Below are 14,464 nucleotides of genomic sequence, written 5' to 3' on the forward strand. Positions count from 1 at the left end.
AATAGTCATTTAAAAAAACTAAAATTTGGGAGGTCCTCGATTATACTAAACAAACTTTGTAAATCAAGAAACTAAAAACTGTACTTCGAAATTTTTATAAAGAAAAGATTAAAACTGAGCTTTAAACAGCTAAAAACTGAAATCCTATTTGAAACAATAATTGAAAAAATTCAAAAGCGTAATCTCACTGAAATCTTACTGAATTCTAAAGATGACCAAACGGTGTTCTTGCTAAAGAAAGTAGAATCCAAATTGCTCTAGGGAAGCCGAAATTTTGTAATTCTTTGAAAAAATATGCAAGTTCAAACTGTCCAATACCAGAAAAGTATTTTAACATGTATTCAAAATGTCCTACCCTGTTATATTTTGTGAGGGGAGTGTCAATGGTGGAGTGTGGTCTGTAAATTTATTACCGTCGAGGAGAGGGTGAACTTCAGCTCAAAATGGCGGCGTAAGAAACTTCGAAAAGAAGCTGCTCTCTGTAAAATTGTAAAGCGCTAAAACATAGCTGGCTCAAAGATTCGGAAAAGGAAAAAAGGGAGATGTTATAAAAGATAAACGTATTCACGTAATCGGGTATACTGAAAGCTATACATGCAACACGAGTCTATCTGACCCATGGACCTTATAAGAAATAGACTAACACAAATGGGTTTTCTCCCTCGTCTGAGGCGTTCCCGGCTGTCACATCCCTTGATCACATCCGGAGGAGTAGGGACGACTTGCAGAAATTTAACATTGGTTGCCTATTGCAGCGTGTATAATTGTCAAGAAAAAGCTGGTTGTAGCGCCTCATTTCACAAATTAGAATTTCTACATATTTTTATTTTTGAAATTGAGATTGATTTTTAAAAATTTAGCATATTTATCAAGCATAATTAACGTTCCAAATAATTATAAAGCTATTGCATGCTTTCAGAACTGGATATATTTTTAGCTTTTCCTATGCTGTAAGGAAATTTGTAACTACTTCTTTCAGAAAATAACATTTTTAATCTGAACTAATAGAAAATTTCAAACGAGCAATTTTCTCTTGCAATTTTTATGCTTTTTATTGGTGTAAATAAGTAAAAAATACTAAAATATTTATAAACGGATTTTTGAAAGTTTTGTTTAAAATTCTAAATTGTGCTGCTTTTTTAAAATTATAGATGAGTATTATAGCACGATTTCTATAAAGGAATTTTATTTCAATTATATTTCATAATACATCATAGTGATAAACACTTTTGACTCCTTAAAAGTTTTTATACATTTAATTCTAATATTAAATTGTATTTAACAGTAATAGTTAATTTTGGTTGAATTTTATAGTGATTATTTTTTAATTAATTTTTGTTCTGCATAAGATTTCTTTTATTTACTGTTAATTTAATTTATTAGCCCAAAGGGACGGTAGCCTAGAAAGGCTGTTAGTTTCGAAGCGACATTTTCCGCTGTTTTACTATAAATGTCCGTGTCTCCTTGCAAATTGTTGTTACCAAATATTATCGCCCTGTATTATATTTAAAGAAATTAAATAATGAAGAATTTGCATGAATACATGTATGTTTCTCGCACTGTGACAAAAACGACAGTATCTAGAGTCATCAAATTCTGAATAATGTAATCCTCCACCCGAACATGGGCATCTAGACGGCCGAATTTAGAATTTGTTTTAATATATTTCATATTTTATAAAACTTTAACGAATTTTTGATTAGCAAACTCAACAAGTACAGAGCGAACAATGTACGGAAAATAACAGTTTTATCTTATAAGGTCCATACTTTTTTCTTTTACTATTTTTCATTTTATTTTTTTACCATTTTATTAGTATTTTATACGGTTTCATTTCTAAATTTTTATACATACAAAATTTCAAAAGACTGATAAAGAAAGAGGTGCAAAAACGATCTGTAGTTACAATAAAAATTATTTGGATGAGCTTTGCATAAGCTTTACTTGGGTGACCAAGAAGGATGGTCCAAACTAATGAGCTTTAAAATACATATAAAAACGAAAACTCGAATCTCAAATGTACCAAAATTTTCCCTACATATTTTCGAAAAACTTGGAAAAAGTATAAGTATACATAGTTCCAAAATAACAGTTAAAAAATATATAACTTTCCATTGTATACATTGAAATTTTAAAAAAAAATTGGTCTAAAACCAATATATGCTAATAAGAAATTCAAAATCAAATATAAATAAAGAGCAAAACTAATAGTCATTTAAACAAACTAAAAAATTGGGAGGTCCCCGATTATGTTAAACTAAACTTTTAATATCAAGAAATCTAGAAAGTGTACTTAGAAATTTCTATAAATAAAAAGGTTAAATCTGAGCTTTAAATAGCTAAAAACTGAAAACCTACCTGAAACAATAATTGAAAAAAATTGGAAAAACTAAACTTACTGAAATCTTAACACGACCTACTATGCGTGATCTTACTCAATTCTAAAGATGACCTAACGGTATTTCTTGTAAAAGAAAACCCAATTCAGACTGCTCTGGAGAAGCCAAAATTCTGTAGTTATTGGAAAATGTATGCGACAGCGTTCAAACTGTTCTATAGCAGAACAAAGTATTTTAACACGTATTCAAAATGTGCTACCCTATTATGTTATGTGTGCGGGGGTGTCAATGGTCGGTGTGGTCTGTAAAATTATTACCGACGAGAAAGAGGGGATTTTCAACATAAAATGGAGGCGTAAGAAACTTCTAAAAGAAGCTGCTCTCTGTAAAATTTTAAAGCGCGAAAACAGAACTGACCCAAAGTTTCGAAAAAGGAAAAAGGTATATTGTTTAAAACATAAAAGACTTTACGTAATCGGGGTACAATACGCCTTAGAAACCCTCGCCAAACTAACGTTGTTCTCCTGCCTAATTTTAATTTAAAATTTACTTCAACATCAATTTGCATTTACAAACACTGAAAATAACCTACAGTGTGCATTCAAATAAAATATCCTTTTCATGCAGCTTTTACAATAACAACAAAAACTGAACCAAATGCTTAAAGGCATACATTTGTTTGGCGATCCTGTAAACTTAAGAGCAAAAGTAACTTAAAAATGCAGCGGAATTCAGCCTTACACTGACATTTCTTTTATAAAAATTGTTATATAGGAATATTTTTGCTTCTTGTAGAAGAAGAATAATTCTCCAATGTGCCAATCCGCTTCAAAATGCACAAAGAATTTGCGATAAAAATCAGCTTAGATTTATTACTGAATTTTGAATAAGTGTCAAAGTAGGATGCTCTTTTTCTAAAATATTCATTATATTTATCTATAAAATACACTCCCCCCCCAAAAAAAAAGAAATTAAAAAATTAATGAAAAGTCAGTCAATAAAGTACAATTAACTAATAGCTGACTAACAGAAATAAACACTTTTCTGGTTGTTATCCATGTGTGAAAAGCATATGAACTCATGTGCTCAGTAAAATGGTCAAATACAAATTTAGCTATACAATACTGAATTATTTCTAACCTGCGGAGTGATCCCAGCCTCCTTTAACCTTCTGGATTCCAACGGTGATTTCAACCACTGGCTTTTGAGTCCCAGGAGTCTGGGAATGACCCTCGTTTCTTCCCCACATCGAACGTCTGGGTGAGCGTCCAATAGTACCCGTAACAGTGTAGTCCCAGATCTTGGCATACCGCCTATAAACACTAAAGGCATATCACGATTATAGACGTACTTCTGATCATTACGTCCCAGCACATATTTCTGAAAGAAAAATAAGAACTTATATCGTAAGCTTTTTCATTGTAATATTATTAAATATAACAATAAACTACGAATAGTCATTATAAGTGAAATCAGTCCTTTTTCATATGATATCAATGACAGCTATTCCTTATATTGTCAAATGGCTCAATGATGGATACATATGTAAATACTAATTACAAAATGGTATCGATGATCGTAGAACTCATAGCAATCATAAAAACGCTCTTAAATGTCATATTATATGATACTGCCGCGTGTGTATAGGTTCGTATTAGATTGAATGCACACAGGTCCGAAGACAGGTTGACAAAAATTTATTTTATCAAAGAGAACACTTAACAGTTCTGGAATTTTCTATACACACAGACACACACAACAGAAAAGGGTTGTACAGAATTCACAGAATCACAAAGTATAATCAGTAGTTACACTTCAAACTACTAAGAATGTTAAACACAACGAAATGCAAAGCGCATCTAAAGAGCGAAACTAATCCAGAGATATCTCAACTCCGACGTCAGGCTGAGCTAACGATTCACAACTGAGAGCAGATGCTCTCTCCGGTTTCATATAGTTTTCACCCGTCCGCCGCGATATTTCTAGTACTTTCTGCTTCTCGAAATATGAGGCATATAATTGAAAGGCACATGAGGGCTTGATACGGTTACAGCTAATATAGCAACCAATTATATTTATTCAATTATAATACCTTTTACGGAGATACAGAGACTGGACCAAAATGTCGGCATATTTGGCGTCTTTTGGCGAATTTTCGTCAGAGTTGGCGACAAAACGTAGTTCCTGAAACCGTTGCCAGCTTGGCGATATCTCGCCAAATTAGCGAGATAGCCATTTACAAAATGTTAAATAGATTTGTTCCTGTATTGTTACTTTTCCAACAAACTTCGTGCCGCTAGATTGTCGTGCTACATTATACAGAAAAATACAACAATTTCACATATAACTGCATTAAAATCATCTATAAATGTACAAAATTCTTAACAATGTTAATGACAGACATATGCTTAAAAGCTGATTAAAATTACTATTAACACGATAAAGAAAACATGTAGCTTAGAAAATTATTTATAAAGTTCTAAGTGTTTTTGATAAACATCATATTTTACGACCTATTCCTAATTTTTTTTTTTCCTTTTCCATTCTTAATGTTATAGTTCTAAATCTGAAAGATGATTCCCAACTTTCAACAACAGTCTCTAGCGTTATTGCTTCAGACACAAAATAAGCAATAAACAAGATATTTTATTATTAACGTGCCTTGGTTTACAAATATAATAAATTCAAATTCCTCAGTTTCCTCTTCTGACAAATTGCGTAAAGTCCTAACGTGGTCTACAGTCTTACACGTCTGCTTAGAAAAAACATAGTGAACTAAACTAACATCTGAAGACATAAATTTTATTGCACTCAAAGGAAATGTATGGTTTTTAATAAATATGAAAATATTTGTCAAAATGAAATCTATAAAAAAAATCAGGCTTTGGAAAAGAACGGGCGATATGAAAGGAGAGAATCCAGAATCAGCCATTTTTAAGTGTTGCTTCTATGCAAAACGTAAGAACTTTTTATCTTCCATCGACCCCCACACACAGCGGATTCTCAAACTGTTTCCTTAAAAAAGCTTAAGATTTTTAATTTATTTTTTCCAATTTTATGCGTTTTTTACCGATAAACCAATCATACAATTAAATTTTACAGCGTGGAACAAAAGAGCTTGAATTTATCATTTACGTGTTCTGTTATACAGACACTTTTGTGTGTGTTGCCATTTAGCAAATCATATGAGCTTTAATTTACATTTCAGATTTAATCATTTATTATCAATTAACAAACTGAATTCTGAATTCAAAATAACCTTTTATTAATTCAAAACTTGTATCTTTACATAATTTGTATAATTATTTATCAAGGATTCTTCTGAGTACCATACCCTCACTCAGACGGTCCGCTCCTAAGTAATCACTCTTAATGTACAAATAATTTAAGAGAACGAACTTAAATATTCGCATCACGAACATAATAAAACATAAAAATCCTTTCTTTTCCTGATGTTTCTTTGACCCCGATATGACATTCTTCTCATTTGCTCCTAAGTATTTCGAGTAGGAAGTCCAGGTACTCCTAACTCTTCGGAAGGAAAAAAATAAAAAAGCAAACTTCTTCAATTATTGCGCTTCTAAAGATTCGTTGCCATGGGGACGGCAGGATTCGCGTTTATGACGTCGCAGAAAGCAGAAGATGCAAGCGTTTGAGCTTTTAAGATGGCTGAAACCTTACAATAGCTCTTGCGTTTTAAGGAATTTGCATAATATTGCAGAGTGTATCATGCAGCCTTTGTGTTCTTTAACCTTCATAATTTTGACTTTTAAAAATGTGGGAAGTTTATTAAAATGATGTAGGCGTTCCATGAAGGTGTTTCATTCTTAGTTATTTAGAAACTTGCAGAGCGATACTAGCAAACAACAATATACCGTGAGCTGCTTCAGCGTAGCAATGAAACAAATTTCATTTTTCACTGAAAATCCAACTATGCCCATCTCTTAATTTATACTGCCATTTCTTAATGCACATAAAATACATTATTTCTCGGACGATAAGATATACTTTGAATTTATGCTAAGATTTTTCGGAAAAATAAAGTTATTATATAAAATAGTGCTGAATTATATTTGTCAGACAATAATATATATATATCTCAAATTTATGAGACAATATTTATAAAGAATACTTTGTCATTTGTCATACTTATATAAAATATAAAAAAATATTTCGCTATAACTTAAAATTGGCGGAGGAGGTGACTTATAGGACCATAAAATAATACCCTCCTCAAATTTTACATTGAGTTTTTGAAGAAAAATTAGAGACTTAAAGAAGGATATTTAATATACTAATAAATTAATATTTTACGCCACCAGGAGAAATTATTGCGCCCGAAAGATCTTTTAGTCTCAAAGCACAGTTATAGGTCATTTCACTTTTCATTCGAGTCTGTTGCCTGTCGTCAAAAATGTAATCTATGCGTCTTTCGTATTTAATCTGCCTTGTAATTATTAACAAACTAAGCAGTTTAAAAACAACAGACGCAGTACTTGAGAACATTATTAATATTATTATTATTTATTTATTAACCTGATTGATTTAAATAAAATTGCATTAAATTCATGATATATCTAATAAAAACACTCTCAGTATTTTCCCGCAACTACGTTATATTTTTATTCACTTTCCGAATACACAGAAGATATAAACTATCTGGCCAAAAGTACCCGCACACCCCCATAAAGAAGTGGACTCTCGGCAGGTGACGTAATTTGATGGGTAACCGAAAGCTACAAATGTGTTTCAGTGGGTAACGACTTTTAGAAGTACTGGTCTTCTCCAAGATCTCCAGCAGATTCTTCGCTTCCCCAAGCCATGATTTTGGGCTTTTTTTTTTTTTTTTTTTTTTTTTTTTTTTGAATGCTGATATCCCATCTTGGGATCTACTCATGTAAGCCTCATCACCATGCCCATCGTGGAAATATCTCAGGTTGCAGGGAAGTACTGCTGCCGCAGTAGGAAACCTGCATAATCACGTTCGTTTAAAAGTAAGTAAGTCATATTTATGCGTTTGTGAGACAATGAGTAAGTCAAAGGAGCTTAGTGATTTTTATCGTGGTGGTATAGTGGGATGCTACCTTTATGGCGAATCAGTTTGTGAAATTTCGGAAGTTCTACAGAAGTCAAAATCCACTGTGAGTGATGTAATTGTGAAGCGGAAACGTTTAGGCAGTGAAAGTGCAAAAAACTGAAGTTGCAGACCGAAACCAATATGTGAACGCAGCCGTAGAACTCTTAAAAGGGTAGTGGAAGAAAATCGCTCGTTGGTTGAAACACCTCAGGAGTTCCAAAGTTCATCAAGCGTATTCATCAGTGATGGAAATGCCAACAGCAGGTCAACAGCATCACTCCCCAGAATGCAAAGCTTCGATTGCAATAGTGCAAAGTTGAGCGTTACTGGACTGTGGACATGTGGAAAAACATTCTTTCAGGTGAGAATCTCGCTTTACAATTTGAGGGTCTGGGTTTCGCGGATGCGGGGCGAGAGCTCCTTAAAGTGACTTGTGTCGACTATAAAGTTTAGTGGTGACAGCATCATTGTGTGGGCGTGTTTTTTATGGTTTGGCTTGAGTCCCTTAGTTCCTGTAATTGGAAACACGAGCTCAGAGATGTATGTGGATATTCTGGACAGTGCTGTTCTCTCAACTCTAAGGCAATATTTCAGGGAAGCCCATTCCTCTTCCAGCAGAATAACTGCTCCATTCACACATGGTTCGACGAAACTGATGTTTAAAATCTGGACTGACTTTCTCAGAATCCCGATTTAAATCCCACAGATTACCTTTGGGACGAATTAGAATGCAGATTACGTAATGAGCCAAATCGCCACTCACTTCAGCTGTAACGGACGACTGGTCTCCCCAGACGTTTGCAGGCTGTTATCGATGCAAAAGGGGGACCAACGTCATATTAATATATGCCTCAGGACTCTCAGCCGGTACCGCTGCCTGTCTGGATACGTTTGGCCAGATAATGTACAGGGTGTTTATAAAGTCCCGGACACATTTTGATGTTTAATAACTTATAAAATAATAAAGATAGATTAAAATTAATAACATAAATAGTTAGATAGACTCAAAAGGTTTCATAACCCTTGTCAATGAACTTCCACGTGTGCCGCCTTCGTCGCACGGAGAATATCAAGTCGATATTCAATTTCACGCCAGGTACCGGCAAGCATGTCGGCATCCACAGAGGCTATTCTGGTTGTCATTTTTGGCTTTTAGGTCATCCATGTTCGACACTCTCCTCCTGTAAACGTTGTCCTTTACAAATCCCCAAAGGAAAAAGTCCAACGGCGTTATATCAGGTGATCTGAGTGGCCAAGGAATTGGACCTCCTCGCCCAATCCATCTTCCTGTAAAATGGTCATTCAAAGAACTACGAACGATGGTACCCCAATGAGGTGGTGCACTATCTTGTTGCAAACAGGTATGAGCTCTTCTAGTTGTGGAAATACGAAGTTTTCCAACATGTCTAAGTATACGATTGATGAGACCGTCTTTTCTGTAAAAAAGAACGGCCCAATGCCTCGGTCGTGCATTAGTCCACACCACGCATTAACCTTTGGGGAATCCCTTTGTGCCTCACGGTATTCATGGGGGTTTTCAGATCCCATATGCGCACATTATGGCGATTAACAATGCCAGAAGGATGCCAAAAACAAAAGAGCGAAAAGTGCAATTAATAAGCAGACGATATTTAGAAAAGTACAGATATTTAGACTGGGAAATGAAATTATCTGAAGTTAACCACACGCGCAGACGATATTTACAAAAGTAAAGATATTCAAACCTGAAAAGAAAAATATATAAGTTATTCCATCAATAAATGCCATAAGTTTGTTTACATCTTCATTATTTCAGTTTTTAAACATCAAAATGGGTCCGGGACTTAACATCCCCATGGTTATCTAAATGTATATTAATCTTAGTTATCCTATGAAATATTTCACTATTCCACCACCCTGGCCATATCTATTGATTATCTCTGCTCATATACCAATTTAAACTTTACAACAGAGCTTTTGGGAGACTGTTAAAATCTGAACCCTTTTGGAATTCTTTTTTTTTAATAATTGCTCCTGTTGACGTAAAATGCTAAGAGGAGAATTATTATTATTAATTACTTCAGGTGCCAATTAAAATTACTAAAAAGAATTAAGTCAAAGCTGTCTCTGTTCTCTCGTACTAAATAAAGTTTATCAATATTTATTATCATTTATCATCAGCAAACTTAATTTCAGCCAGATTTTCTCAAAAGTGTTCAAAGCCTTTTTCTTGCAATTATTTAATTCATTGATATGTAATTTTGTTCAATCTAGTGTACTACGACTGTTACTCAATTTTTATTAATTAATAATAATTATTCATTTTATGTCATTTATTCAAATTGTACATTTTCAGCCTTCGAGTCAAATGAAGTTCTTTGAATATGATGCTTGAGCATGTAAGTTTAAGACTACTATTTTTATTTCTTGAAGAAAAAGACCTTGAAGTAATTTAACTTTCTAATGAAATTACTTGAAGTAATTTCATTTCAAGGGTTTAATTCTTCGGTTTTGGAAAGGAGCATAAAGGGTTATTTCTAGCATTTCTTTCTTTTTCTTTCTGGTTTTCAGGGTTTAATATTTTGATATGAATGTTAAAGTTATGCATCTCAAACAAATCTATATTTGTACAAATGTTTTACAAATTATAATAAAAAATTACTTATGCTTTCAAAAAATCCAACTTCAGTAATGCATAAATCCGTTATTTACTTATTAATAAATTTATATGATTATCTATGCAGTTTTGCTCAATTCTTTCATTCAAAAACGATTCTAATAAAAGGAATTTTAAAATATCGTAAATATATTCAGTTAATGGAACTTTAAGTGCATTTAAAATGAACTTAATGCATTAATTTTCAAACTGTTACATTAAAAGCTTTGAATGTCAAAGGACACATCTGCAAGGGCCATAAAAGCGATGGCAAGCACATACCTTAATTTGATTTTCCTAGATGAATTAATAAATCAGAGCTACTAAAATTACATACTTCAAAGAGCAACACAATCTCTATTTAATGACAATAATCGGGTTTATAACAATATCTCAATCAATAATTCCCTAATTGCTTAACATCTCTAATGAAAATGATAGTTTAGTACATATTTTATTCAAGGAAAACTTTAATTTCCTTTCGTTTACCTGATGTTCAATTTTCAGTACTTTGTAACACATTTTCTATCGATAATTTACAACTGAAACATTACAAAATGAAATATATTAGTTGAAAAGTATAAGTTTTCGTTTTTCTATACAAGTTTGCTAATTCCAAAAGTTTTCTCTTTCGTTATAACTGCTTGAACAAAACGGGGCATAAACTATCGATTGAAAATATGCTGAGACTAATAATACAATAGACAGAAAATAGGAAATGTGAATATTAAGACTGTTGAAATCTATATCAGGGGGGACTGCTGAATCAAGACTGCTGAAATCTATATCATATTGTTCACCTGTGTTTCGAAACTCGGCGAATGAGTAGGCTCCATGGGAGTTTTCGTAGGTTACGCTTTGTATAACAGCTGTATAAACCATCGTCCATTAGAAAGTCCTTCACAAAGACATACCCTAGACAGCCGAAATAAACAGATCTCCCAGGTAGGCAGATAGCCTTTGTGTGACCTGATGTAATTAAATAAATAAAACTTGTCACTATATTCTGTTTTGACTAATAAGAATAAATACCACAATAAAAATCGTTCATAATTTAGTTTGTGAAGGACCTTGTTTTGCTCGGTCATAAATGCCACATTATGATGCCATCTAGTTGTGAAGATGGTAGATACGTTGCTGATGCTTCCGTACCCTTGGGGCTGCATAGATGACCTTGAAAGTGGAACTAAGATGTACTAGCTAGAAACCTTGTACTGCAAGGCAAAAATCCACTTAAAGCTCCGGAGCCAATTTCAGCGACTGTTGCTCTCATTTGAATTTTGAATTCTCATTTGAAAGAATTCAGTTTGTCAGATAAAAGACCTGAAGTTGTGAATTATTAAAACTTCTTCATAAACAACACTTAACAAAATACAGATAAATAAATATGATTTGTGAAATTAATTTTGCAAGAATGGTACACATTTCTGAAAAGAATAAGTTCTTGGGGATATCTATATTTTTGCTGTACTGTAAGGTGAACTATTCGAAAGAAACATAATCCGAATTGTCCCAGTGGGACCATATGATTAAAAATGGGTCAACCCTCCTCCAAACCAAAACGATGGCAACCAGAGACCCGTGGATCCTGTACTATAAGGTATTTTCTTCTTCCCTTCTGCGTGTAATGGTAGCACACTTGGCGCGTATCCAGAGGTCCAGGTTCGAGTCCCGGCGACGGCATAGCTGATTTTTCGTACCTTACCTATTGCTTCAAAATATCCTAATGAATCTACAGTACTTACATTTACAGAACAATCTTTCTTAGCTTATCAATTTGAAAGGCAAAAATTAACTAATTGAGCAAATATAGGGTATGTTTCAAAAGAAATGAGAATAATTTAAATTTTGCTTCACTTAGCATAACTGGCATTATAATTTTCTCTTTCAAACATCAGAAGTATTTGCGATGTTCTTTAAATCCTTCGGCACAGCTGCCTGGACATTTCCTGTTGTCCCAAAATGATATCCTTGTAAGGCAGGTTTTGCGTCTGGGAGGAAGGTATGAGTAAAAAAAATTACATAGAGCTAAATCAAATAGAACGGTAGATGGCAAAGTGCAGTATTTTTGGCGCTAAAAACTCTTTCACGTGCAATGATGTGTGTCAATGTTGCACATGGGAAAATCCGCCAAATCTCTCATTCGCCAGGATTTGAACCCGTGTTGAACTACTAATGCTAAACCATTTTCCAACTCAACCACTAGTGGTCATGGAATTCAACAACTGCAAAGTTTCATTACTGGTATTACCAAGATTTACGCAAAAGGTTACCGTTTTTAAACTTTAATTTATCTATATTTCCATCCTAATAAAATAATATATTAACTATTACTGTGCATTACAGATTGCAATAAAAATGTGGATTCAAGTAACTAAGGTACTAGGATACCAGAGTGTAGAAATTAAACCTTATTAGACAGACAAGGAAGTTTTCGTTCCGTCTGAAATATTCTCACAAAGTCTTAAGAAGACTGCAAATTATCATTTTATTTAACTCTTTAAATTAAAAGAAGACTCATACACCTTAAAACCCATAAAATCTTCGAATATGCAAGAATTGGAGTAACTCATTTATTTTAAAAGCAATTACTTTCAACTTCTTACAGCTGACTACAAAATATAGCTGCTTTCTGAAATAGTAATCAGAAAGTTTGTGATGCCACAAATATTTTTATAATTTAACCCGCTTTGTGACAAAATTTTTCGTCATATTTCCACCTTGCGAACACAGTTTAAAACATTCTGTTGCATAATTTAATCCATATTTAATATATAGCTTTAATAATATTTGAAAACTACTGTGAACCAAAAATTCTAAGAATTTCATGTTAAATTCTTATTTTATTTTTTCAGTCGAGTTTATAAAATGTATTTTATTAAAAAAATATCTGTAATGTTTTCGTGCATAAAATTTTTTAATATTAAAATATTCATCAGATTTTTGGTTCAAATAGGAAATAGTGCCCATATAAAGAATTTCATCATTCATGTACCATTAGCCGTTTTTAAAATATCCTGCTAGCAAGGTGGAAATATGATGAAACATTTTGTCACAAAGCGGATTAAATTACACAAATATTTGTGGCAACACAAATTTTCTGATTAATATTTCAGAAAGCAGCTATATTGTGTAGTCAGCTGTAAAAGGTTGGAAGTAATTGCTTTTAAAATAAATAATATATCCCAATTCTTGCAACAGTCATATATTCGAAGATCATAAAGTGTTTAAGGTGTATGAGCCCCTTAAACACTATTGTGCTTACAATCAATAAACTGCCACTAAGTTTCATATTCAGGGTAACATATTCGGAGACTACACATAGTGGTCTACTTGAACTTAGCTCAACAGTTTAATAGAGAGTTTTAATGTCAGCTAGTAAAACGTTTACAGCTGTTTCACTAGCATTGGTAGAAATAGGCGATATAACATAAACTGCAGGCAACGCTGCCGAAAGCTCTAACTCTAAAGCTTTCAAAACCCTAGATTTAAACACTATACCAATTAATTTGCAACCTGCTCAGGATTAAGGAAAAGGAGAAATTGATTTATTAACATAAAATACTTAACATAGTCACGCAGGATTTTCACTTGCCTCGATATCCTTTTTCTTTTCTGGCCAATTTCTGTGTTGCATAAAAAATAATTGTCATTTCTTTAGGTATACATCATGTATTGTCTAACATTTTATCAGTATTACAATGGCAAAAATATGCACCTACAGAAATTATGCACAAAACACATTTTAAACAGAATTCATATGCATCTTAAGATTAAATTTTAAACACTTCAAAATGTGGCATCTTTCCATTTGATGTATTGCACCAAAGCGAAATTAACGCAGTTTGAATTTCTCGCAAAAATATGCCAGTTTTTCGTAGCCGAAAATGCAGTTTCTTAACAGGTTTAATTTCATAAATAATTTCTTTTCCACGAGGTCTTCTAGAGGTGATTGGCTAAAACTGTGGAGATTTAATTCGAGAATACATTCTCAGATTTAAAACAGTTTGGATGCACTGGACAGTTTCATATAAACGTATTTATGAAGTTTCTTTCCATAGAAAATCACTCAGGAAAATGTATGTTTTCGCTTCGATAATTTTCGGTAGTTTTGCAAATTTCTTAATTTGGTCGAGCTTACCCTTCATATTCATAGGTTCGTTTTCTTCTTATTTCTATGAATAGTTTTTTTTAATTCCCTTGCCCTTGCAAGAAAAATTATAAAAACATATTCTTTGCAAATAAACGAACTTTTCCTATTTTTGTTCATTTTATTCTTAATAAATCACCCATTATGGCGTTAGTTATAATTTAGATTATTTCTAGTTTTAAGACCTTTTGCAGCCTCGAATTATTTTTCTACCAGATAGATGACTGATTAAATGCTTTTAAACAAACTTAACCTTATTACAC

The 14,464-nt window shown here is 32.9% G+C and overlaps 1 protein-coding gene across 1 annotated transcript in view; it reads right to left on the reverse strand.

Moving 5' to 3' along the window:
* LOC118205701 (protein-tyrosine sulfotransferase 1-like) overlaps positions 1-14,464 on the reverse strand; it is a 136,721-nt gene that overhangs the window by 43,069 nt on the left and 79,188 nt on the right. The window contains exon 2 of the mRNA XM_085827217.1: positions 3,480-3,719. Within this exon, the coding sequence (XP_085683343.1) occupies positions 3,480-3,719 (240 nt within the window). The remainder of the gene's footprint in view (positions 1-3,479; positions 3,720-14,464) is intronic.

Source organism: Stegodyphus dumicola, chromosome 11 (assembly GCF_044657685.1).
Source record: "Stegodyphus dumicola isolate Sdum_Otavi_A_Nest chromosome 11, ASM4465768v1".
NCBI classification, from domain to species: Eukaryota; Metazoa; Arthropoda; class Arachnida; order Araneae; family Eresidae; genus Stegodyphus; species Stegodyphus dumicola.